At 34.9% G+C, this 25,080-nt stretch overlaps 1 protein-coding gene, 1 long non-coding RNA gene and 1 pseudogene across 9 annotated transcripts in view; 2 read left to right on the top strand and 1 right to left on the bottom strand.

The window, feature by feature from the left end:
- The window catches only part of LOC141517535 (uncharacterized), a 77,915-nt gene extending 72,824 nt beyond the window's left edge, over positions 1 to 5,091 (bottom strand). For 2 of the 3 annotated variants that reach the window (XR_012476895.1, XR_012476896.1), the window contains exons 1-2: positions 5,020 to 5,091; positions 4,620 to 4,748 (exon numbers count right to left, since the gene is read on the bottom strand). This is a non-coding gene — a long non-coding RNA (uncharacterized LOC141517535). Of the gene's footprint in view, positions 1 to 3,726; positions 4,155 to 4,619; positions 4,749 to 5,019 lie in introns of all 3 variants that reach the window. The other variant, XR_012476897.1, reaches the window with a different exon arrangement.
- The window catches only part of MAPK10 (mitogen-activated protein kinase 10), a 184,695-nt gene that overhangs the window by 143,951 nt on the left and 15,664 nt on the right, over positions 1 to 25,080 (top strand). For all 6 annotated transcript variants that reach the window (XM_074228604.1, XM_074228605.1, XM_074228602.1 and 3 more), the window contains 3 exons: positions 3,746 to 3,870; positions 14,243 to 14,306; positions 17,882 to 17,959. In XM_074228604.1, the coding sequence (XP_074084705.1) occupies positions 3,746 to 3,870; positions 14,243 to 14,306; positions 17,882 to 17,959 (267 nt within the window). The remainder of the gene's footprint in view (positions 1 to 3,745; positions 3,871 to 14,242; positions 14,307 to 17,881; positions 17,960 to 25,080) is intronic.
- Positions 12,504 to 13,407, top strand: LOC141516070 (small ribosomal subunit protein uS2 pseudogene; annotated as a pseudogene).

Here is a 25,080-nt window from a genome sequence, read left to right as displayed (position 1 = left end):
CATTTGTATAATAAAGTTGAAAAGCATTTGACATAGATTATATTATTTGAGCCTCAACCATGCGATAGTTACCGTGATTATTATTGTTCCCATTTTACAAATGAGAAAACTGAGGTTTGAAGGAGTAAGTAACTAGTCCAAAGACCCACATCTTTAAGAGGGGAAATTTGAAATCAGGTCATCTTGACCAGTATTTTTTTATACAATGTTTTGTGTTCTCTCTCTCTCTCTCTCTCTCTCTCTCTCTCTCTCTCTGTCTGTCTCTCTATCTCTTTATCTTTCTGTCTTTCTCTCTCTCTCTCTCTCTGTCTCTCTGTCTGTCTCTCTCACTGTGTGAAATACATTAACATGCACACAGTGACCCAATTTATTTAATTTCCAATAAACATTTTTGGCTTGACAATCTTTCCAATATTTTGTGAGTTTTTAAGGAACTTGAATATCTGTGAGTTTTTCTCACTTGTCTAATTTTAGACTATTAGAATTACCTGTGAACATAAGTAGTGAATAAATAGTTCAATTTCAGAAGCAAACTAACAACAACTAAAAATATAGTCTTGCCATTAATGGTGAATTCTTACTGTATGAAATTACACTGAAATCCATTGGCATCAAGTCTCCTCCTAAGAATCTAATTATTAGAACAAACACCTCAATTTCAATTTTTAAGGAAATTCACCTGTTTTTTTTCTTTTAAAAGTCAGAGAAATACTATATTAAATGAGAAGTAAAACCAGTCCTTGTTTTTGAATTTCACTTTTGTGACTATGAGGCAGTGCCCTAGACTTGATGATAATATGACACAATGACAATGAATATTTGTTCCCCCATAACAAATTTTATTTAACAAAAATTTTGAAAATTGGGTAAACTATTGAATCAACAAATATAGGAAATTCAATAATAGACATATTTCTTAAAATAACATATTCTATTTTCTTTGATCCTTTTTTCGAATATTTTCCAGAATGTTTCTAAATCCAATAGTTATAGTTTCTGCTTTTAATGTTATTTGAGAGAGGAGAAATATTCTGACAATGAATATAGAAGGTACAAGGCAGGAAAAAAGACAGCATTTTCAAGTTCGTTGTTGCAAACATTCCAGAATCTCTTAAAAATAGGTATTGTAGTGGTTGACAACTTGAGAGGGTATTGTGAGAAAAATTCCAGAGTCAGCAGGACTTCCCATTTATTTTATATATTTTATTGATTGGGATACTTATGACATATATAATACCTTTCTCCTTTAGTTTTTATTTTCTTTATCTGTAAAATGAGGGGACTAGATCAGATTATTTCCAGAATATTATTTCTAAGTCCTATGATCATGAATTAATTAAAAGTAAACATGAGGGGGTGGCTAGGTGGCATAGTGGATAAAGCACTGGCCTTGGAGTCAGGAGTACCTGGGTTCAAATCCAGTCTCAGACACTTCTTAATTACCTAGCTGTGTGGCCTTGGGCAAGCCACTTAACCCCATTTGCCTTGCAAAAAAAAAAACCTAAAAAAAAAGTAAACATGAATAAAAAACCTACTGTGTGCCTAGTATAATCCTAGGCCCTAAGGGAGATTGAAAATTTATCTACGACTTGGCCCCTACAATCCTTGAGCTGAGAGTCTGGTAATAAGAAATCACACACACTTAATTAATGTTCATTAATATATAACAGATCTATTAGAGAAATACAATAACAAAATATTATAAGCAATCCAGGAAAGTCATTTCCAATAGGTAGAATCAGCAACATTTTTTAAAAAGGAGGTGGCATTTTGATTGAATTTAAAAGAGGAGTAAAACCATTCAATTTTTCAGACAAGATGATGGTTTTTTTCTAATACTAATAGAGTAGTAGAAAAATAAAGTATTCCTTATCTCCTTTTAAAGATAATTGTTGAATTATTAAAGAACTAAAAACTTAAAAAATTAAAATTGAAATAATCTTTAACCTAAAGATTCAAAAGCACCAACTTGCTTCCTAAGTAGAGATTTGTTAGTTTTTCTCTTTTTTTTTGTTTTTTTGCAAGGCAATGGGATTGAGTGACTTGCCCAAGGTCACACAGCTAGTAAGAATCAAGTGTCTAAGGTCAGGACCTCCTGACTCCAGGATCGGTGCTGTAGTTAGTGTGCCACTGCCTTGAGATTTGTTATTAAATAAAAGAAATAGCACAATATCTTTTTATTTGTTTTAATTTGAAGATTTTGATTTCTTTCCTTATAATTTTGTCTTCTTTAAAATATATTTCACTATACAAAAGCCAAATGTTTCAGCACTGCCTCCATGTGTTGTCAAATTCAAATAGAAAGAGTTCCTTAGAGCCCTATACCAATTTAGAAAACCACAAAATAACATTATCTATGTTGTACTAAGTCATTATTTATTTTGTTAAATATTTCCTTCATTGTAATCAGGCCTTGATGACTCTGATCTAGATACTCTGGCACAAACTGTGATACACTGTGCCAAAATTGCCTTTTCTCATTCTTCTTTTGCTTTAGTTGTGTATGTCAAAAATACTTTTTTTTAAGGTTTAATGGAATTAGCTACACAATTTTCCAAAAAAAGAATTAAAGATAAAAGATTAAAGGTAGTAGAACACAATGGAAAGAGCAGTTCTGGAGTTAAGAGAACCTGAGTTCAGATTGTCTTCTAAGACTTGGAGTTCACTAACCTCTGGGACCTTGGAAAATTCGCATTAACTCTCTGGGAATCAATTTTTTCATCTTTAAAATGAGGATTTTGAACTGAAGGGTTTAGGAGGTCCCTTTCAGATTTAAATTTATGATCTTATGTTATCCAAAAAAGGGGGAGGGGAAATCATTGTGGCTTTTTTTTGGCAAGGTAATGGGACTAAATGACTTGCCCAAGGTCACACAGCTAGGTAATTATTAGGTGTCTGAGGTCACATTTGAACTCAGGTCCTCCTGACTCCAGGGCCGGTGCTTTATCCACTGCACCATCCACTGCACCCCCTAGCTACCCCAGAATCATTGATTTTTCAAACTAGAATCTCTGACTTTGATCCAGGTCATATCATTTAAACCATTAACCTCTCTTTCCTAGTAAGTAAAATGGAAAAAAAACCTAAATGTTCTCCAATAGAAAAAAAAAGATATTTTTTTAAGTAAAAATTAAAACCCCCTAAAAAAAGAAAAAATTAAAAACAATGACAATTTTCTCATCATATTATGAGAAAAATAATTTTGCTGCTTGTAATCATAGTTTTATCACAAAACACATAATATCAATAATATATTTTTCATGAAATCAAATTATTTTAGAATAGTAATTTTCATAGACTCAAGATACATTAAATATCTTTCTACAAACTATTCTTATTAATATAAGAGAAAAGAGAATATCCTTGCATCAGTAGTAGAGCTGATCAGAGTTGACCCTTAGCAAAGGGTCATGAATGAAATACAATTGCTAATCCATATAGCTCTAACAGTACAAACATATCAACAAATGAATGCCTAGACTAGATTATTTTCAGCGTTCTAGGATTTATGGTTCATAATATCAAAGGAAGGGATTCGCATGGTATATTACCTCCCCAGATTCATGAATTAAATAAACTCTAGAGATAAATAGAAATAGAAAATTCATTTTATTTTCTAGAAGGTCAAAAGTTATAATCAGGGTTTGAATTGAAGATTCATTTTTGATCCTCACCAATAAATACTTATTTCTCTCCCCTTGCCTACTCAGTCACTTAGAATTTTACCTTTTTTTAATAATTTCAGCCAGTCAAGCCAGGGACCTTTTGTCAAAGATGCTAGTGATCGATCCAGCCAAAAGGATATCAGTGGATGATGCTTTACAACATCCATACATCAATGTCTGGTACGATCCTGCAGAAGTGGAGGCGGTAAGCATAGTTTTCTTATTTTCCATTCACAGATGGAACACAGTCACGTTTTACCAAACTGTGATAATTAGAAGGTAATCATAGGTCTAATGAAACAAACTAGACTTGTCCACTTATTTCATCCAAAAAATATTTTGTTATCTTTTCTTCAAGATCTTATGTTCTCTATGTTCATGGTTTCTTGAGGTAGAAGATTCCTTATTCCAAGAAACATAGTGTACAGAATCTCCAGATTCTTCCTGTATTTATTTAAGCCAATCATATATTCCTGCTGCTACCTTTGCCTGGAGAAAACAACACACTGAATTAATTGCTTTGTTATCATTTCATTTAAAAGTACACCTGACAACAATACCAGTAGCTTAGAACATTGGAACATCTTTCATCGTTAATTTGAGAAGATTTGTGTTGCCAGGTAACCATGTTTAAATGATATCTTACTTGTAGGTATGAGGGAAGGGGAGGAATTTTTTCTATTTAAATTTGCTTGAATATCACAGACAGTCGAATATCTGTATTTTGAGTAATCTATTTAATTATTTCTCTCAAAACTAATTGATAATATAGAATAATATCAGTTCTAACTTTACCTAATGCCAATTGGTTATATATATATGTATATATGTATACATATATATATATGACTTTGAATGAATCTATGCTATAGAGAGCATTATTCCAAAGGAATGATTTTATAAAAAGGACAGCAAGCACTGATAAATAAATTTGAATAAATTAGGTCAGCTCACTTTAGCAGAGTTTGAAGTACTTCTGTCTGATGACTTTGAAAATCAGATGATCCATTTTTCCAACTCATTTCAATTCCTTCATTTGGCAGCAAACACTTCTCTTGTTGAGTGATTAATTATGTGTCAGGCCTGCATTTAGAAGGAGACAAAATGCATATGACTTTTATTAAAAGATATTTTTACAACTAACTAGAGTTGGGAATGGTTTATGTGGTCTTCTAAATCTGTGTCCAGATTGGGCAACGGTATTGCAGCTCTCCAGATGGTGATGATATGGCAGCTCAAAGATGGTTTTTCAGCTCTGACTAACCCAATATCCTCCTTCCTGCTTAGGAGTTCTGGGACAGTGATTGTTGAAGCAATGTCCCATCTGTTGCTTTTGTTAGATTCAAAAATCTACCTTTTGGGGTCTCTACATGAAATAGTTGGTTTTCTTCCCTGATGTAACCAAGATTGACTAACAAAGAGAACATGGAGGGTCTCATGTAAGATTCTAGAATATCTGGATTCAGATAGACATTTTATCTATGAGGTCATTATGAAAGAAGGGGGATATCATCCAATCTGATTGTTTTGGAGTGAAAGGAAAAAAACAAAGTTCACAGCAGGATATATACATATTCATTATTTGGCAAGAGTCAAGAGAATGACCTTGTGTTCTTCTCTCAGCAATGAGCTCAAAGACCTTATAGAGGTACTTTCCCTGATATTCTATATTAGAATGTTAAATCAGATTCTTGGGGGGGAAGGGGAAGAAACTTCTACCACACACAAAGGTCCTAAAAATAAAATAAAAGCTTTTAATTAATATAGTTATGTAGAAATGTATGCAAATATATGTGTACATCCATGTGTTTATTCCACAACAAGAGGTTTGCTGACCACAAAACCTCCTAGTATTTATAATTCTTACAACTTAATGAGAGAAAAACTGACACAATCATCAGATGAGGGGCAGAAGCGGGAGCACAGGTGGAAGTTTCAGAATTTGGTGACTCTCAAGGAAAACAAGGAGAGAGAGAAGAGAGAGCAGCAACATGACCAAGATAGTGTCTTTCACACTAGACCAGGAAACATGAGTTCCAAATAAGTAGACTTGAAGATGTGAGTGTTACTTTTTGAAATTATAGGTGCTTATTCCAGTAATAGGTGTACTGAGAGAAACAAGCCTGCCAGAGGAACAAATGGATGCGATTTATTCTGCCCCCTCTTACTTCCTCTTATATTTTTATACATTTATTCTGGAAAAGAATATGTTTTCCAGATTTAACAACATTTCTCATAAACACTTGCAGCAGAACCTATCCTTATGTTGGCAGGAACAGAACATTTCAGAATCAAAAATAAATTTGAAACAATTTGATCTCTGGTCCCATATAAAAATAGAATATTAGTATAACTTTTAGAAAAAAATGATGAGTTATTTCTGTATCAAGTGATATTATCAACTTTAACTTTTATGATCATCTGTATCACTTCTTTGGTTAAAAACTTTCCTGTACACGGTGTAAAAGTTGTCTTCTTTGTTTTACTAATTTATGATAGGACTTTTAATATCTAGTTCATATATACTTTTGAAACATTTTGTTAAATAGTATGAGATAATAATCTGAGTCTAATCTCTCCCAGATTGCTTTCCAATTTTTTCGGCATAATATCAAATTGTAAGAGTCCTTACTTTCAGTGGCACATGACTTTTGATTTATCACGAAAGGATGTTTATGTTTAATTGCTTCTGGGTCTTGTAAATTTAATCTATTTTTTTTAAACCAGTACCAAAAATTTTAGATGATTACTGCTGGGGGGGGGGGGGGGCTACACTTTGGGATTTGGTACTGTTGAGTCCCCTTCCTCTCAATGTTGTTTTCCATTGATTCAGTTGATATTCTTAACTTTTTGTTCCTTCTGATTAATTTTTATTATTTTTTCTAGTTCTAGAAAGCAATCCTTTGGCAATTTGATTGACATAGTACTAAAATCTGTAAATTAATTGGGTTTTGTGATATTATAATACCATGACTCAACAATAAGAAATGAATATAATTTCAGTTATTTAAGTCTTTTAATATTCTATAAACATCTATAAATGGTGGTTTATAATTATATTCATTTAAATTCTGAGTATATCTTGATAGGCTCTGTAGTTATTTTGTTTTTTTGCAAGGCAATGGGATTAAGTGATTTACCTAAGGTCAAACAGATAGATAATTATTTTCTAAGATTGGATTTGAAACTTAGATCCTCCTGACTCTAGGGTCACTGTTCTATCCACTGAGCCACCCAGCTGTCCCTCTTGTTATTTTGTTTTATTTTATTTTTTTTTTTAGTTTTTATAAGGCAATGGTGTTAAATGGCTTGCCCAAGGCCACACAGCTAGGTCATTATTAAGTGTCTGAGGTTAGATTTGAACTCGGGTACTCCTGACTCCAGGGCCTGTGCTCTATCTACTGTGCCACCTAGCCTCCCCCCACTTGTTATTTTGAAAGAAATTTCTTTTTCTCTGTTTTTTCCCTAGAGCTTCTTGATAATATATGACTGCTACTGATTTAGGAGTTTTATTTTATATTCTGTTACTTTATTGAAATTATCTTAATTTTTCTTTTTTCTTGGGTCTGTTCCCACTATTTCATTATCTTGCTTCATTGAAAGAGCTAAAATTTCTGAAATTGTATTTTAAAAAAGCATCACAATGGATATTCTCATTTTGCCTTTGATCTTTTTAGAAAGGCTTCTAAAATTTCTCCATTCCAAAAAACTCTAACTCCTGAATTTAGATAATATTTAAAATATCAAGGAATGGCTCATTTTTTTTTAGTTGTCTTTTTTTTTTGCAAGGCAGTGGAGTTAAGTGGCTTGCCAAAGGCCACACGGCTAGGTAAATATTAAGTGTCTGAGGGCAGATTTAAACTCAGGTACTCCTAACTCCAAGGCCAGTGCTCTATCCACTGTGCCACCTAGCAACTCAAATGGCTCATTTTTTATAAAGGTTTTTATCATGTTTTGTATTTTTGTCAAAGGCCTTTTGATATAATCTTGTGTTTTGACTGTTTTGTTTTTAATCTGTCTATTATCATTTTCCTAATGTTGAACTGGTGAAATTCAATTAATTATAATATGTAATATTTATTTTTTTAATTAAAGATTTTATTTATTTTGAGTCTTACAATTTCTCCCCCAATCTTACTTCCCTCCCCCCACCCCCCCACAGAAGGCAATTTGTCAGTCTTTACATTGTTTCCATGTTGTACCTTGATCCAAACTGAATGTGATGAGAGAGAAATCACATCCCCAAGGAAGAAATGTAAAGTGTAAGAGATAGCAAGATCAGATAAGGTATCAGTTGTTTTCCCTAAATTAAAGGGAATAGTCCTTGAACTTGTTCAAACTCCACGGTTCTTTATCTGAATACAGATGGTATATTCCATCACAGACAGCCCCAAATTGTCCCTGATTGTTGCACTGATGGAATGAGCGAGTCCATCAAGGTTGATCATCGCCCCCATGTTGCTGTTAGGGTGTACAGTGCTTTTCTGGTTCTGCTCCCCTCACTCAGCATCAGTTCATGCAAATCCCTCCAGGCTTCCCTGAAATCCCGTCCCTCCTGGTCTCTAATAGAACAATAGTGTTCCATCACATACATGATATGTAATATTTTAATGATGTTGCTCTTTCCCTTTTGATATCTTGTTAGTATTTTTCGATATTCTTCATTAGAGATATTATCTAGTGTGGAGAGTTTTACTCATTTTGGGATCATAGATCTCTTGACAATCTTTTGAAGTTTATAAACTACTTTTCAAAAATATTGTCTCTAAATTATTACAAAAGGAAAATTAAATTGAAATGCAGTTAATGGAGTATTTTTGGAAGCTAGGTCATACAATCTTGGTTTAAGAACTTATGATCTCTCATCCAACCCTTCTGGGGAGCTATTTGGAACTATGCCCAAAGGGCAACAAAAATGTGCATACCCTTTGACCCAGCAATACCACTATTGGGTCTATACCCTGAAGAGATGATGAAAAAGGGTAAAAACATCACTTGTACAAAAATATTTATAGCAGCCCTGTTTTTGGTGGCAAAGAATTGGAAATCAAGTAAATGCCCTTCAGCTGGGGAATGGCTTAGCAAACTGTGGTATATGTATGTCATGGAACACTATTGTTCTATTAGAGACCAGGAGGGACGGGATTTCAGGGAAGCCTGGAGGGATTTGCATGAACTGATGCTGAGTGAGATGAGCAGAACCAGAAAAGCACTGTATATCCTAACAGCAACATGGGGGCGATGATCAACCTTTGAAGGACTCGCTCATTCCATCAGTGCAACAATCGGGAACAATTTTGGGCTGTCTGCAAAGGAGAGTGCCATCTGTATCCAGATAAAGAGCTGTGGAGTTTGAACTAAGTGCAAGGACTATTCCCTTTAATTTAGAAAAAAAAAACAGATATCTTATTGTCTGATCTTGTTACCTCTGAGACTTCTCTTCTCTTCTTTAAGGATATGATTTCTCTCTCATCATACCCAATTTGGATCAAGGTACAACATGGAAACAAAGCAAAGACTGACAGAGTGCTTTCCGTGGTGGTGGTGGGGGAAGCAAGATTGGGGGGAAATTGTAAAACTCAAATAATATCTTTAATAAAAATAAATTTAAAGAGAAATAAAAAAAGAACTTATGATCTATAGTTTCTTCCTCTTGATATCTCTCCTTGGTTTGAGTATTAAGATTTTATTTGCCTCAAGGAAGGAGTGTAGTGCAATGCCCCCCCCCTTTTACTATTTTTTGCAATTTGTATAATAGCAAAAGTACTTTTCTCTGATCAAATTCATTTCTAACTCCATTTGAATCTTATTCCCCCCCTTAATTTTTTTAGTTCTTAACTTTTAATAGTTAATTTTTCTTTTTAATTAAGGTAATTTAGTTACTTCTCTCCCCCTTATTTCAGAATAGATTAGTTGTCTATTAGGGTTTTTTTAATTCCATTTTATTTATTAGTTCAATGGATTTGCCCTTTATTTTTAAAAATTTAAAAAAAAATATGTATTTGTCTAAGGCAATGGGGTTAAGTGACTTGCCCAAGGTCACTTGGGCAAGGTAATCATTGTGTCTGAGGTTGGATTTGAACTCAGGTCCTCCTGACTCTAGGGTCAGTAACTTATCTACTGCCCCACCTAGTTGCACCTTTCCCTTTATTTTTAAGTTTTCTATTTTATGCTGATTATTTTATGTTTGACTATTTGCTTTGTTACTTTTTCCTAGATTTTTTTAGGTGCTTAATTCATTGATCTATTCTTCCTATTTTTGTTGTTGATGATGATGAAAGGATTTAGAGTTATGTATTTTCTGTATAAGGAAACTTTGGAGTTTTGGTGTTTCTCATGCTGCCATTTTCAAAAAAATAAACTTATTTCTAGTATGATTTGTTCTTTGACCTTCACATTCTTTAGGACAAGGTTATTTGGACTTTGTTCAAGTTTAAATACTTTCTTCAGATGCCCCTTATCAATTATTTTTATTTGACCTCATTCAGTAAAGAATAGTCTCAATATTTCTGTCTATTTACTTTTGCTTATGAGGTTTTTAGAAAATCATTATATATGAAAAGTTTTTATAAAAATCTCATTCAAAACTGAGAAATATGTATATATCTCTTAATTTCCATTCAATAATTATCAGAGACATATTATATCTAGATTTTCTAGAATTGTAAGCAGATTGTTAACCTCCTTTGTTTATTTTTTAATTTTTAGACTTGTCTAAGACTGAAAAAGGAACCTAGTTACAGTTTTACTGTTTAGATTAGTAGTTTAGTTAGATTATTGTTTCTTTTCAATGTTTCAAAGCAATAATTTGGTTATAATATTGATAAATACTGATATTCTTTCATTTACTATGGTGTTTTTAACATAATATAATTTAACATAATATAATCTGTTTAAGTAGTTTTAATTTTTATTGTCACCTTGTCTAGGCTTATGATAAGTTTTTTTAGTTCACCTGAGACTTGATAAATTATACTCCAGTTCCTCATTTTCAATATGTACTAATCTTTTAATATGTGTATTTTTAAAAGCACCATTCTCTTGAATCTGCTTTCTAATCCAATCTGTTATGCTTCTCAGTTTTATTAGTGAGTTTATCCCATTGTAATTCCTGCTTATGATTATGTACTTTTCCTCTTCCATCAAAAATCTCTTTTTCTTCTTGTCCTATCTCTTCTCCATTTTTACAAATAAAAAGAATGTTGTAAAAGAAAGGGAATAGGGTCAAAATTAGTCAGCTACCTTGTTCAGGTCCCAGTAACTGTTTCCTATACTTTATTTCTTTCTAATATCTCCTTTTTATCACCTAAATTATGAAAAATAATAAGCTCCTCCCTCTTCTTCATTTTTTTACCTAATGTGTTTTTTTCCCTTTTTTCCCTCTCATAAACACTAACAAAACAGAACAAAACCCATACTCATCTTCTGTGTTTACTTTTTGCATTAGTTCACATAAGTCTTCCCCAAGTTTTCTGAAACCATTCCCCACACATCTCTTTTTTTGTTTGTTTTGGGTTTTTTTTTTTTGCAAGGCAAACGGGGTTAAGTGGCTTGCCCAAGGCCACACGGTTAGGTAATTATTAAGTGTCTGAGACCAGATTTGAATCCAGGTACTCCTGACTCCAGGGCTGGTGCTTTATCCATTGTGCTACCTAGCTGCCCTCCCACACATCTCTTATATCACAATAGTATTCCATTTATATTCATAAACCATAATCTACTTAGTCACTCTCTAATTGTTGGACCTCCCCCCAGTCCTCAACATTTCCCTGCCACAAGATCTTTTATGAATATTTTTAACACATGAATCATTTTCTTTTTGCTTTTGTCTCTTGCATCTTGCTACCAAGTATAGTAGTATTGTTGAGTCAAAGTATATGCACAATTTAATAGCTTTCCAGAATTGTTGGACTAGTTCACAGCTCTACCAGCAAAATGTTAATGAACCCATTTTCCCAGAACACCCAGGGAATTGATGCAAAACGAAGTGAGCAGAACCAGAAAGATGTACACAGTTACAGGAATATTTTTAAAGATAATCAACTGTGAAAGATTCAGCAATTCTGATCGACATAACGATCCTCTAAGGGAATAATAGAAGTGTCCCCTTCTCTTCAACATTCACAGAGATAATATAGAAAAGTAAACACTAGAGATGGATGTGAGCTTGTCTGTCAAATTAGTCAATTTGATGAGAGGTGATATCTCAAAGTCATTTTAATATGTACTTCTCTAATTACTTGTGATTTACAGAACTTTTATGATTATTGACAACTTTGATTTCTTTCTCTGAAAACTGCCTTTCAATATCTCTCTTGACCACTTACAAATTGGAGAATGACCTTATTTTTATATATTTGGCTTATTGAGAAATAATAATTGAGAAATAAATCTTTATCAGAGAAATTTGCCACAAAGATATTTTTCCAATTTCTTGCTTTTCTTCTCATTTTAGCTGCATTGGTTTTATTCATGCAAAAACCATTCAAATTTTACATAATTGAACTTTTCCATTTTACCTCCCACAAACCTCTCTATCCTTTGCTTGATCATGAATTCTTCCCTATTCAGATATGTGATGGGAAATTTCTTCTATGCAGAATTAATTTGCTTCTGGTATCACCCTTTCTGTCTAAATCACGTACCCATTTTGAGTTTTTCTTGGTAAATCATGTAAAATATCAATCTGTGTTTGGCTTTTGCCAGACTACTTTCCAGTTTTCCTCAGCAGTTTTTATCAAACAGTGAGCTCTATAAAATCTTATAACCTGCCTTTCCGCGCTGCCCAGAAGAGGGGTCCGTACGGCGTTGTTCACGGTTTCCGTCGTAACTTTCACAATGTCGGGAGCCCTAGATGTCTTGCAGATGAAGGAGGAGGATGTCCTCAAATTCCTCGCTGCGGGCACCCATTTGGGTGGCACCAATTTGGACTTCCAGATGGAACAGTATATCTACAAAAGGAAGAGTGACGGCATCTATATCATTAATTTGAAGAGAACTTGGGAAAAGCTTCTGCTGGCAGCTCGTGCCATTGTTGCCATTGAAAATCCAGCTGATGTTAGTGTCATCTCATCCAGGAACACTGGCCAGAGAGCTGTTCTGAAATTTGCTGCTGCCACTGGCACCATACCTATTGCTGGATGCTTCACCCCGGGGCACCTTCACTAACCAGATCCAGGCAGCTTTCAGGGAGCCTCGCCTCTTGGTGGTCACTGATTCTCATGCAGATCATCAGCCTTTGACTGAAGCATCATATGTTAACCTTCCAACCATTGCACTGTGCAACACAGACTCCCCACTTCGTTATGTGGACATTGCCATTCCATGTAACAACAAGGGAGCTCACTCAGTGGGTCTGATGTGGTGGATGCTGGCCCGAGAAGTCCTGTGGATGTGTGGTACAATCTCCCGTGAGCACCCATGGGAGGTCATGCCTGATCTTTACTTCTACAGAGATCCAGAGGAGATTGAAAAGGAAGAGCAGGCCGCAGCTGAGAAGGCAGTGACAAAGGAGGAATTTCAGGGTGAATGGACTGCACCTGCCCCAGAATTCACTGCTGCTCAGCCAGAGGTGGCTGATTGGTCTGAGGGCATCCAGGTGCCATCTGTGCCCATTCAGCAGTTCCCTACTGAAGATTGGAGTGCTCAGCCGGCTACTGAGGACTGGTCTGCAGCTCCTACTGCTCAGGCCACTGAATGGGTAGTAACTACCACAGAGTGGTCCTAAGTTTTACCCAGATGCTCTAATAGTGTTGGAAAAATGCGGATGGAAAATAAACATTGGTTTCTTAACAAAAAAAAAAAAATCTTATAACCTGAGCAAATTGCTTTGAAACAAGGGCAAAATGAATGCCTCATCATGTCAGTCAAGACCAGATTTGAATGTCCTATGAATCTGCAAATATAACTTTACTATTTTTGAGTGGTACATTTTTCTAGTCCTACCCCTAGTTATATTCCCTTGAGGTCAGTTGACTTCCCATTTCTCCAAACACTAAAACTATGTTATAGAGGAATTGCTGTCTATGTTGATAGAATATTTCTTCCTGAAGAATTAGTGTAAACCAATGAAATCACATATTGTGGTACTAGATACCTGGTCTTCCTAAGAAGGCTAGTTCCATATCCACTACCTGCCATTTAACATTTGCATACAAAGCACCTAACAATAAGCTGAGAAAGGACTCCAATGAGAAACAGTATAGGAAGTTCTTTTGAAAAAGGGGCGGCTAGGTGGCACAGTGAATAGAACACTGACCCTGTCAGGAGTACCTGAGTTGAAATCCTACCTCAGACACATAATAATTACCTAGCCGGGCAAGTCACTTAACCCCATTGCCTTGCAAAAACTTAAAAAAAAAAAAGGAAAAGAAAAAAAGATATTTTAAACCTTAATTTTGTGCTCTAAGTGAAATTCTAGGTTCTGAAAAGATGAGTAAACATAAGTAATCATATTATATTCATTCCATTCTGTACTAAAGCATGCAAATAAATGGGAAAATTTTCCTATATATTATATTGTTTTATATCATGTGCATAATGTTATTAAAATACTTATATTTATTTCTATTCTTTAGCCTCCTCCACAGATATATGATAAACAACTGGATGAAAGAGAACATACCATTGAAGAATGGAAAGGTAATTATATTGACAAAGTAAAATAAAAGTCTTTTTTTTTGTTATTTCATTAAGAACTCAGAATGTGACATCTTTAACAACTCTGAAGATATGTTGGAATATTTCCTACTTGATGCAACAGTAATTAGCATTAAAATTGTCTAATACTATCCAATCTCATGTTCCCTATATCTTCAACAGTCTTTACCTTCTAATATTAATGCTGCATTTCTACAGGAAAGAACAAAATACAACAAGAGGAAGTAAATTTTTATTAACTACCTACTATGTGCAAGATTCTGTGACAAAATAAAGAATAGTCCCTTCCCTCAAGGAGCTTACATTGACTAGGTAGTACAATTGGAAAATAGCTAAATAAAGACAATGTATTTTAGATGTGATAAGGTTTTTTTTTTGGCAAGGCAATGGGATTAAGTGGCTTGCCCGAGGTCACACGGCTAGGTAATTATTAAGTGTCTGAGGCTGGATTTGAATTTAGGTACTCCTGACTCCAGGGCCAGTGCTCTATCCATTGTGCCACCTAGCTGCCTCTAAGATTTCTTTTGAAGGGAATACAAGTCAGATATGATCAGTCAATTATTAGTCAACATGCATTTGCTGCTGTATTCTAGACATTATGCTAAGTGTTGGGGATGTAAAACAAGGGAAAAGTTGCTGCCCTCAAGGAGTTTGTATTGCAATGGTGGATACATGTGAACAAATGAGATGTGAGATACGATATGTGAGACATGTACAGTGTAGATCTTGGAATGGGAAAGGTCTCCTAAGAAGGTTGAGCTGAATCTTTAGCCAGGGCTTGGAGATGAGGAAGGGGAACATTCCAGACAAGGATTTAACCACTTAAAACAAAAGCATGGAGTTGGGCTATGATGCCATTTTTTAGTTTTTCTTTTCTATATAATGGGTTTCTAATGAATTTAGAGAACCTTTTCCATTTCCAGGACCAATCAAAACTCTTACAGCTACCTAAATTCCAGAACTTGACTTGATTGGTATAAAAAAATAATTAAAACCCAGTCATAACCGCAACCAATCTTACTCTCTACAAAACAAAGAGAAACCAAATAAAATTTGATGTGATTATCACATTTTTTCAATATCTCCTTTTTTGATGCTAAATTTCCCTCTGTTGATATTTCTTTGCCCACTTTCATCTTCCTTTTTCCCTGCTCGAGTCCTCTTTTGCTATCCTGTGTAATGATTTGGCAAGAGAAAATGCCACCACCCACTTTACCTTCACCACATGAGTTTCAAGTTTTATTATTGCTATAAAATTCTTTATGCTAGCTTCCCCCCCCAAACCAAAACCAGAAAAAAAGGTAGGAAAGGACCAGATTGTAAAGAATATTAAATGCCAGATGGAGGAGTTTATATAACGCATGTAATCGTAAGTGATCTGTGGAATAGAAATTCATTTGGTAGAGGAAATCTTGGATTTCAACTTCTTTTATCAGCACAAAATGCATTTAAGGTCTGAATAGGATGTGATCTATTGAAAGAGTTCACACAAATCAACAATTAGAAAATGTTAATTAAAAACTTATCTCAACTTTTTGATTATGTAATTCAAATGTTGATTTGGCAGGAATGGTAAGCACCTTATGAGTTCTTATAATTTCATAGAATTCAAATATGCCCTAATTTATTTTAAATACTATTGCTTAGGATCTTATTTAAAAGGACTGAAGAAATGCAACTGCATGGATATGTTGGATCAATTGAATGTAGTTGAAAAAAACTGAAGAGTTTGCATTTGATATGATGAAATCTATACAGTTTCCTTAATAGACATATGTGCCGGAAGTCTAAAGAAAGCAGTATTGGTTTGCCTGATAACTCCATCTAATTACCTAATTTTCTTCTGAATTGATATACCTCCTTTTAAGTTATGTTGTCAGATCCAAGGGAATTGACTTTAACTTTGTCTTCTTAAGAAAATAGTGTCTTGGGGCAGCGAGGTGGCGCAATGGATAGAGCACCGGCCCTGGAATCAAGAGTACCTGAGTTCAAATCTGGCCTCAGACACTTAATAATTACCTAGCTGTGTGGCCTTGGGAAAGTCACTTAACCCCACTGCCTTGCAGAAAAAGAAGAAAAGAAGAAAGTAGTGTCTCAAGGTAGCTAGGTGGCACAAGGGATAGAGCCCCAGCCCTGGAGTCAGGAGAACCTGCATTCAAATCAGACTTCAGACACGTAATAATTACCCATATGACTTTGGGCTAGTCATTTAATCCCATTGCCTTGCCAAAATTAATTAATTAATTAAAATAAATTTAAAAAGAAAGTAATGTCTAAGGGGCAGGCAGAGAGGAAAGAAGAGAACTGGTCCTATGTATTCATTAAGGGCAAAAGAGAGTTTAGAGAAGCCTTATTAGCTGGTCAGATTGCCAAGAAGTGAGAAGGTAGTAATGAAACTTGACTCCTGACTGGTCCATCTAGACTTGTAGCTGAACACTGAACTCTGAGAGACTTCCTACTGTCTCTCCTACTAGTGTAGAGCATCAGGAAAGATATAGAATATTCTTTTACTATTGGAAAGATTAAATTAGCAGATAAATTTAGGATGGACTGGAAGAAATTAGAAATGAGTTGTCTGTAAAGTGCTGATTATAGAAATGTAGAACTGACAAATCTAGATGAATAATAGAGAGGGCATAAGGAGAGAAGTAATAATTGCAATAATGGGCAAATTTGGTATCAGTGTGGTCAGGGCATAAATGGAAGGGTTCTGTAGACAGCTAGAGACTGACCAAGATAAAGAGAAATTAAGATCAGAGATGGAGTTTGAGAAGACATAGGGATATTGAAACTAAAAAAACTTTCTCTTCAGAGAAGAAGCTACTTTCTTCCCTTTGCCAATATCTATAATCTGTAGTTGCTGAATACAGAATCTCAGAATTTGAAAAGATCCTAGAGGCAATCTACTCCAATCCAATCCTCTGACCCTCAATGGATCAGATAATATGCCTGTATCTTCAAGATTTACCCAAATGGAATCTCTTCTTCCTTTAGAGGATTCATAACACTTAAACATTCTTCTTTGCATTATTTTGTTAGGTAAGCCTTCTGTGCAGTATTTATGTGAAAATATGAAGGATTTATGTAAATTAAGATTTACTCAGGATGAGAGGATATGAAAAGGTTTCAACTTATAATGGCAAATGACGTATTAGTATCAAAGAAATCAAGAAGTATTATTATCATATTTGTTTCATTTTTCCTCCTTGTCAGCTCCTTGAGGTCAGGGAATATCTTCGCTTATATTATCCACAAATCACCAGGCTAGGAGCCTTACAGATAATAGATTCTCAATAAATAATACTTCAGTTAATAAGTTGAATGAATGAGTTAAAGGTGAAAAGCAAAAGGAAAAGGATTTAACTCTTAAAGAGATGTTTATAGTAAGGATATATGCCGGAATAAATAAGCACAGCAGGACTGGTAAAGTTTAGGAAGAAAGTGATGGAAAAAATACAAAAAGAAATGCTATATCTGAAATGTCATTTATCATTGAATAATGAATTTCTCTGAAGCCTGAATCAAAGCACAATTACCCTGACAATTATTTCTTACAGAACTGATCTATAAGGAAGTAATGAATTCTGAAGAAAAGACTAAAAATGGAGTAGTAAAAGGACAACCTTCTCCTTCAGGTACTCAGGCCCAGTGTATAATTAATTGTTTTATTTGTTGTCTACCACTGGCAAATGCTTGTGAAAAACAGGATTGATAACACCTTTACTAACTGGACTCATGATGACAGTACTCTCATAAGTATTTCAATTGGGATATTTGTTTTTTCATTCAGTTCTAATGTTTAAAAAAACTATTTGAATACGCATTTTAAAACCTTTCAAGGTCACCTACTACCTCTCTAAAATAAAATACTATATTATATGTATTATGTATATTTTATATGTAATTATACTAGGATTGTGTTATGATTATTTGTATAACAATTCTTCTGAGCTACCTCCCCCATTCAGCACTCACAGGGTAAAGGTTTAGGTCCCCAAAAGGATGGCTATACCTAGTTTAGAAGTAGGTGAGTCTATACTCCCAAAATTATTGCTCATAAACCCCTCTTAGTGAGCCAATAGACACTTTTCTTTTCAAAGCAAAGAAAGGAATAGTAAGATTAGTATCTACAAAATATTCCCTTTCCACACTCCTCTTTCCCTAGTAACCTGGGAAATAGTATTCTCAAAACACAGCATCCATGGGATAAGTGATCATAAACTCAGAATATGGTTGTAGTACATAGGGAACACATTTGACTGATGTAATTTATGCCCTACTATCTAAAGGACCCCAATATCTTTTCTTATCAAGTCCTCATGCTATTCTCCACCAGTCCCAGTGTCTTGGCTCCACAATTGGGCTTGGTGGGTCTCTGCCTCTCTATTTCCATAGTTTGACTATTAATTATCAGGGCTAGATCTCTCTTTAATCCATAGTCTTTCTTGCTACCAGAGGTCATTCTTCTGGAATTCGCTTTCTACCTAAAACTCTGTTCCTCAAAGTCTCTATCTCCACAGAATCTATGTCTTCTCCTTACTGGTTGAATCTCCAGCTCTCTCCAACTTTTGAACTTTCTCTAGGCTTAGCTTCTAGAAAGACCTTCAAGGTCATGTTCAAATTTTAGTTAGTTGTGTTTTCAGTTCAGTCATAGAACTCCTTCATACTTCATAAAGTTATGGCCGGATATGGATTGACCTTTTTGACTTCATTAGCATATTGATACCTTATTAGTTTTGTTATCTATTCCTTACTTCATTTGATTACATCAACTATAGGAAGGAGGGACCAACCCCTTCTCCCCATTACATTTATGTCATATGCTATATAATATGTTGGATGGATGGCCAAATGTTTCCTCAAGTTACCGCTTAAAGTGAATGTGGCCACAATGGCAAAGAAATGTTGAGACATGAGGAGGGAGATGTGTACTCCCCAGATGTTCATCTCCATGTGCAAAAAACAAGAAGGTCAAGGTGAAGGGGGATTTGTTATGTGGGGGAGGAGCTCTAGATGCTCTCCCCTACAGATGTCTCTGCAGAGCTTCCTGGAAGACATTTGTAAGCACTTGGAAAAATCTGGCGTGACCATCCACATGGAAAGGATCAAGAGAATCAAGAATGTCCATTTCTTGGATTACAAAAGATTGTCATGGAACAGTGGCAGTCAAAGACATGCTTGGATTCTAGATTTGGAAGGGAGACTAGAGATGATCTAGTCATAATTCCATAGGTCATAGGTCTGGACTTCAGAGAACAACTAGTCAACCCCCTTGTTCTGAGTTGAGGAAACAGACTCTGGTAGAGGTAATTCAGTGAATTGCTCACTCACACAGAATCAGAAGCAAAATTTGAACCATGATTCCTTGACTCCAGAGTCAAAAGATCATAGTTCCTGAGTTAGAAAGGTCCCCAAAAGCCACCTGGTATCCCACCCCCCATCTCCTTGAGCAGATGCCCAGGATGATTTCATGACTTATCCAATGAAGTAAACCTGATTCTTCAGACTCAGGATTGTTGGTTCTGGATTTAACACAAAACTCCTGTTCTTACACCTTTCTCAACAATCCTGTTCATCGTCATTATTTTACAAATGAGGAAAGTGAGAAGCAGAGAAGAGAAATTACTTGTTCATGGTCATGTTGTAAAAGAGAATGCTAATATTTGAATTTGGGTTTTCTGACCCCAAAACTCATTTTCTTTCTACTGCCTCATGTTTCTCTGACCACAGAGATATAAGTTAATTCAGTTAAGCTTTGTTTCCAGAAGGCATGGTGACTATATCTGGATTTTGGCTCTGATTTTTAATTGTGACTAGAAAAAAAATGAATGTACCTCTGAAAGTAGTAGATGGTTGTGAGATTGATGGAAAAAATGACTGTATATTCCAAAAAAAAGTCAATCTAAATAAATTTTGCTTCTCTCACTATCAGACTTCACTTGCATAATGATTTACTTGTAAATGACAGCATAGCTACTTGTTTTCTGAATTGATTTACAATGATTACACATCATAATTCAAATTACAGAAAAATAATTTATTATTTAACAGCATTTCTACCTAAAATGAAAAAAAATCCTCCTACCCTTTTTTGCTCACACCCTTTTTATTGTATGTCTTAATCAAGTTAATTAAAGTAGAATGAAATTTTAAAATAATTTATTTCTTCCTGAAGTTGGATTTTTTTCAACATAATTGTGAATTTCAGCTCAGAAACTTGTATAAGTAGTATACTACTTTGTATTAAATGTATTCCCTTTTTTATAAAGATGAATATGAGAAAAGAGGTTTCAATTATTGAAACTCTATTCCTAAATAACTATGGATTTAATGAGTTCATCCCAAGAGTACTGAGTATTTGACCCCCCCCCCCCCCCCATAGTCATAAATCTGTGTAACCTGTAGTCCAAACTCCATTCTCCAGGTTTGTCATAGGGGTCTAATCAAAAGGTCAATTGAATCTCTTTTTCTCATTGTCCCTACCTGGATCCTTAAGGAAAATCTTTAGATATTCTTGTAGCAGAGGTTCTGTCTTTGGTCATTTTTCAGTTGTGTCCAACTTTCCATAACCCTATTTGGGGTTTTCTTGTTAAACATACTGGAGTGTTTTGCTATTTACTTCTCCAGTTCATTTTTGCAGATGAGGAAACTGAGGCACTATGGCATCACTTAGCTGCCCAGGTCTTGTCTAGATTTTCCTAAATGTGGGTAATAGTTTCCCAATTGCCCTTCAAGTACTCAGTGTACAATATCAGCCTTTTTTCCCTCACCTTAGAAAATGCATAAGATGTAAAAATATTTTTTTAGGTGTTTTTTTTTTTGCAAGGCAAATGGGGTTAAGTGGCTTGCCCAAGGCCACACAGGTAATTATTAAGTGTCTGAGACCGGATTTGAACCCAGGTACTCCTGACTCCAAGGCTGGTGCTTTATCCACTACGCCACCTAGCCACCCCAAGATGCAAAAATCTTATAGGACACTATAACAAATTCAGGAATATAAATTCCTCAAATACCTTGTTAGATTTTTCTCAGAAGGTGAAGGCACTTTGAAGGACTACCAAGAAAATATTCTTGTTCATCTTGTACCTGCTCTGTCTAAATAACTCATGGCAAGATCTAATGTCGGATCTCCCATAATGTGACTCCTATCCTCTAGCTATAGAAGTCATGTTGGTAGTTCTCTTCCTTTTCTAAGGAGAACTCTAATGAGAATCTCCGTCTGTGAAATCTCCTGCCTAATCATTGAATTCAGAAACCTTTGAACTTACGATAGCCTATTTAGACTACCAGGAAGACCATATCCTTCTCCAAACTCCACTTGAAAGTTGGGTCCCCAAAGCAGTTTACTCTCCCCTGTTGAGTTTTGAGGGTACCATGGGGAGTGAGGGTATCTAATGCTATTGGCTCAATCTCCCATTCCAGTATGTTTTGCTTGTTATTTCTCCACTGTAATCTAACTGGTACCTGTTAATATTACCTCTGCATTCTAAGATTGACGTGTTTAATAGTGATTAATGCCTATCATTTAATCAATTAACATCAATTAGTTTTTACAGAGGTATATTTACTGAAAAGATCTAGCAAGAATAGATATTAGAAAGCATTTCCACCTACATCACAGGTCACACTCCCCTTCTTTATCATCTCAGTCCTTAAGGAGCAGGAATACGGCTATGGAATGACCTTTGGGTTCCAGCCAAGCAGCGGATGATTCTGTTAGCTGAGACAATATGTCTTGCCAGCTAGAAAGAGATTTTCTCTCTTAATTATGTTATATATATGTATATATATAAATATGTTTTATATATATAATATGGAAGTGAACTTGATGGAATAAATAATTTGTGGTAACTGCTTTATGCATAGAGAGCATATATGCATATTCATAGTATACAACAATATATCAAACAACAAAGGAAAGAATAGCTAGATAGACATAACAATACTATCAATAATTATACATATATTTATATTTATATGTATCTATTTGAATGTTCACATATACAAAATATCCTGCTTCAGATACTAACTTGTGTGACTGGGAAAGTCACAGCTTCTTAACCTCAGTTTCTTGATTTGTAAAATAAGGATAATAATAATAACCCTTACCTTACAAGGTTGCTGTGAAGACCAAATATTTTGTAAAATGTTTTGCAAATCTTAAAATACTATATAAATGATAGTATTATAATGTACTTATTAGAATTAACATTTACCCCCAATGAACAAAATTATTAACATTGTTATGATAGATAATAGCAAAAATATAAAACACAGTTTAATATAACTGCAAAATAAAAACAAGCATACTTAAACAATTAACATATGCTATGATAAACAGGCAGTTGTATACAAAGCACAATCACTTTCTAGTTTTATTTGTATATTTGTCAGGTTCACCAGTAAGATCACAAATTATTCGAGTGATTGTTTCCTTATTCCTGTTGGATATCTTCTTTTCTACATCTCGTTTGTCTTCACCTGGGCTGACGATATGAACAAGCATTGTGCTGTGTATCTGCCCTCTAGAAATTTCTATAGTGGCAGTTCTGGGCAAGATTAGAGGGGTTTTTTCTGATCCAAGGCTCTTATTTTATAATAGCCTCCATCAATGGCAACATCACTGTTAAGCACCCTTGCCTTGATTCAGAGTCTTTGTACAACCAATGGACTGTCTCTTTTGTGCAGTGTTCAGTGAGATGAAAGTCTATCATTTCCCTTCACTTGCTTATTGAAAAATTCTCCTATGGACAGTAAGTGGCTGTGTTGAATGGTTTATATAAAGCCTCCTCTGTTCACCTGCGTTGTTTTGTAAATAACCAGTTGTTCAGTCTCTTACCAACATTGTATTAGTAAGCCATTTTTCAATTAAGTTGTGAGCCCCTTTAAGGCAAAGATTTCTCTAATTCTTTGTTGAAAGGTTTAACATTATACTTTTGAGTCTTATCTTTTGTTTTTATTTGTTTTTAGTGTTTTTTGGCAAGGAAATGGGGTTAAGTGGCTTGCCCAAGGTCACACAGCTAGGTAATTATTAAGTGTCTGAGGCCGGATTTGAACTCAAGTACTCCTGACTCCAGGGCCGGTGCTCTATCCACTGCGCCAACTAGCCATCCCCATCTCTTGTTTTTTCCAGAGATCTTTTGTATTAAAACTATGCTTTGTTGGTAGGTTTCATTTAGCTGTCTCTCAACTGAGAGATTTACTGCTTTAGAATAAATGCATTATATGATGTTCTAAGATACAAGTCTTGGTTCTTGGTTGAACATAATCAAATATGGTTTAACACCTTTAGTAGTATTCTTGGTGAAACTGTTCCATATTTTGGGTGTGACATATTTGAATCTAGTGAGTTTTTATGTTCTGGTTTGAGAGGTCCCAAAATGTTTAACAATGGTTATTTGAAATGTTTGAGCTGTTGATTTCCTTGTAGAATGTAAGGAGCAATTCTAGACTTTTTTAAATGATCAGTGTCCATTAATAAATTATTTCTATTTTCCTATTTCTTCCTAGGTGTACAAAATTAATAGAAACAAGTTCCAAAGACTTGCTGGAATTATTATATTCACCAAATAGGAAATATGAGTTGGTAATGGTTCTTTTTAACTATCTAGCACAAGTTGCACACTTTTTGGTTACATCTATAGCCATATTGTTTCAGTAAAATGTGGTTTTTTTACCAGTTCTAGAATACTTCTTGACCTCTCTATCCAAAGTCATTATGCAAGATATTCTTGGCAATTGGATGGGTAAGCTCTGTACAGCCCCAGCTGCTTCCTGTTCTGTGAAAGAAACAGTCATAATCTAATACAATACTCCATTCTGCAATTCTAATTTCTGCCAGTATCTTAGCCAGACAGGGCCTTCTGCTGACAAGAACTTGAGGGTTTTTTGGGATCATTTCCTGGCTCTTTGGTTTGTATCACTTGGTCCATTAGTCATCTGCAGACACTGAGAATCAAGGATGACTGGATCAATGAAAATAGGGTTGACATATGCAACTGGCAGGCTGACTGGTAGAAGTCCCAAGCTTTCAGCTGTGTCTCCATTTAGTTGCATTCAACTCCTTGGATATAACAGATAGCTCCTAGTTTCCAGTATCATTATACCTCCAATGTCTGATAACATTTGGCAAGTCATCTGCATCCTTAATTATCTTTCTAGACCTATAGTATGGGTGGCTAATACTGGTACCCATTTCTGGCAAGTAGTATCCAACTTAATCAAAATAAATCAATGGATAAGTCAGTCTGTACTTGTAGGTTTTTGCTCCAAGAACTTTTCAGGGGTAGCCCACTTCAAAGCCAAGAACTCAGGTTTGTGGCTAGGGTAATGAGTCTTATGGTCAGGTAATCTTCTTCAATTGGTCTTTGATGACCTCCTCTCAGGACAGGAGAGCTACCAAACATTCCAGGCTAGTATTTTTTGTGGAGAACAAAAGGCTTGGTTGTGTTTTCATAAGCCAATACTAATGCTTGAATAATGCAATTGCTTAAGTCTTGAAGACTTGCTTATCTTAGTCTATATATCTCCAAAATACTTTGTAGGTTTTAAATCAGTTTTGTCTTTTCTATGTTGAGTCTCTCCAATCATATATGTATGAGGGAAATAACTTAGTGGTTTAGCAATAATGATAAATTCTCACTAATTACCAAATCCTGGAAGATTTCTTAAGTCTCTAAGATTGTATAAGAGCAAGAGGTATTTATACTTTCTCTGGACCCATGCTCACACCTTGTTGGGATATATATGTGATTTC

Source organism: Macrotis lagotis, chromosome 3, assembly GCF_037893015.1.
Source record: "Macrotis lagotis isolate mMagLag1 chromosome 3, bilby.v1.9.chrom.fasta, whole genome shotgun sequence".
NCBI lineage: Eukaryota > Metazoa > Chordata > Mammalia > Peramelemorphia > Peramelidae > Macrotis > Macrotis lagotis.
This window is presented reverse-complemented; position numbering and strand designations above follow the sequence as displayed.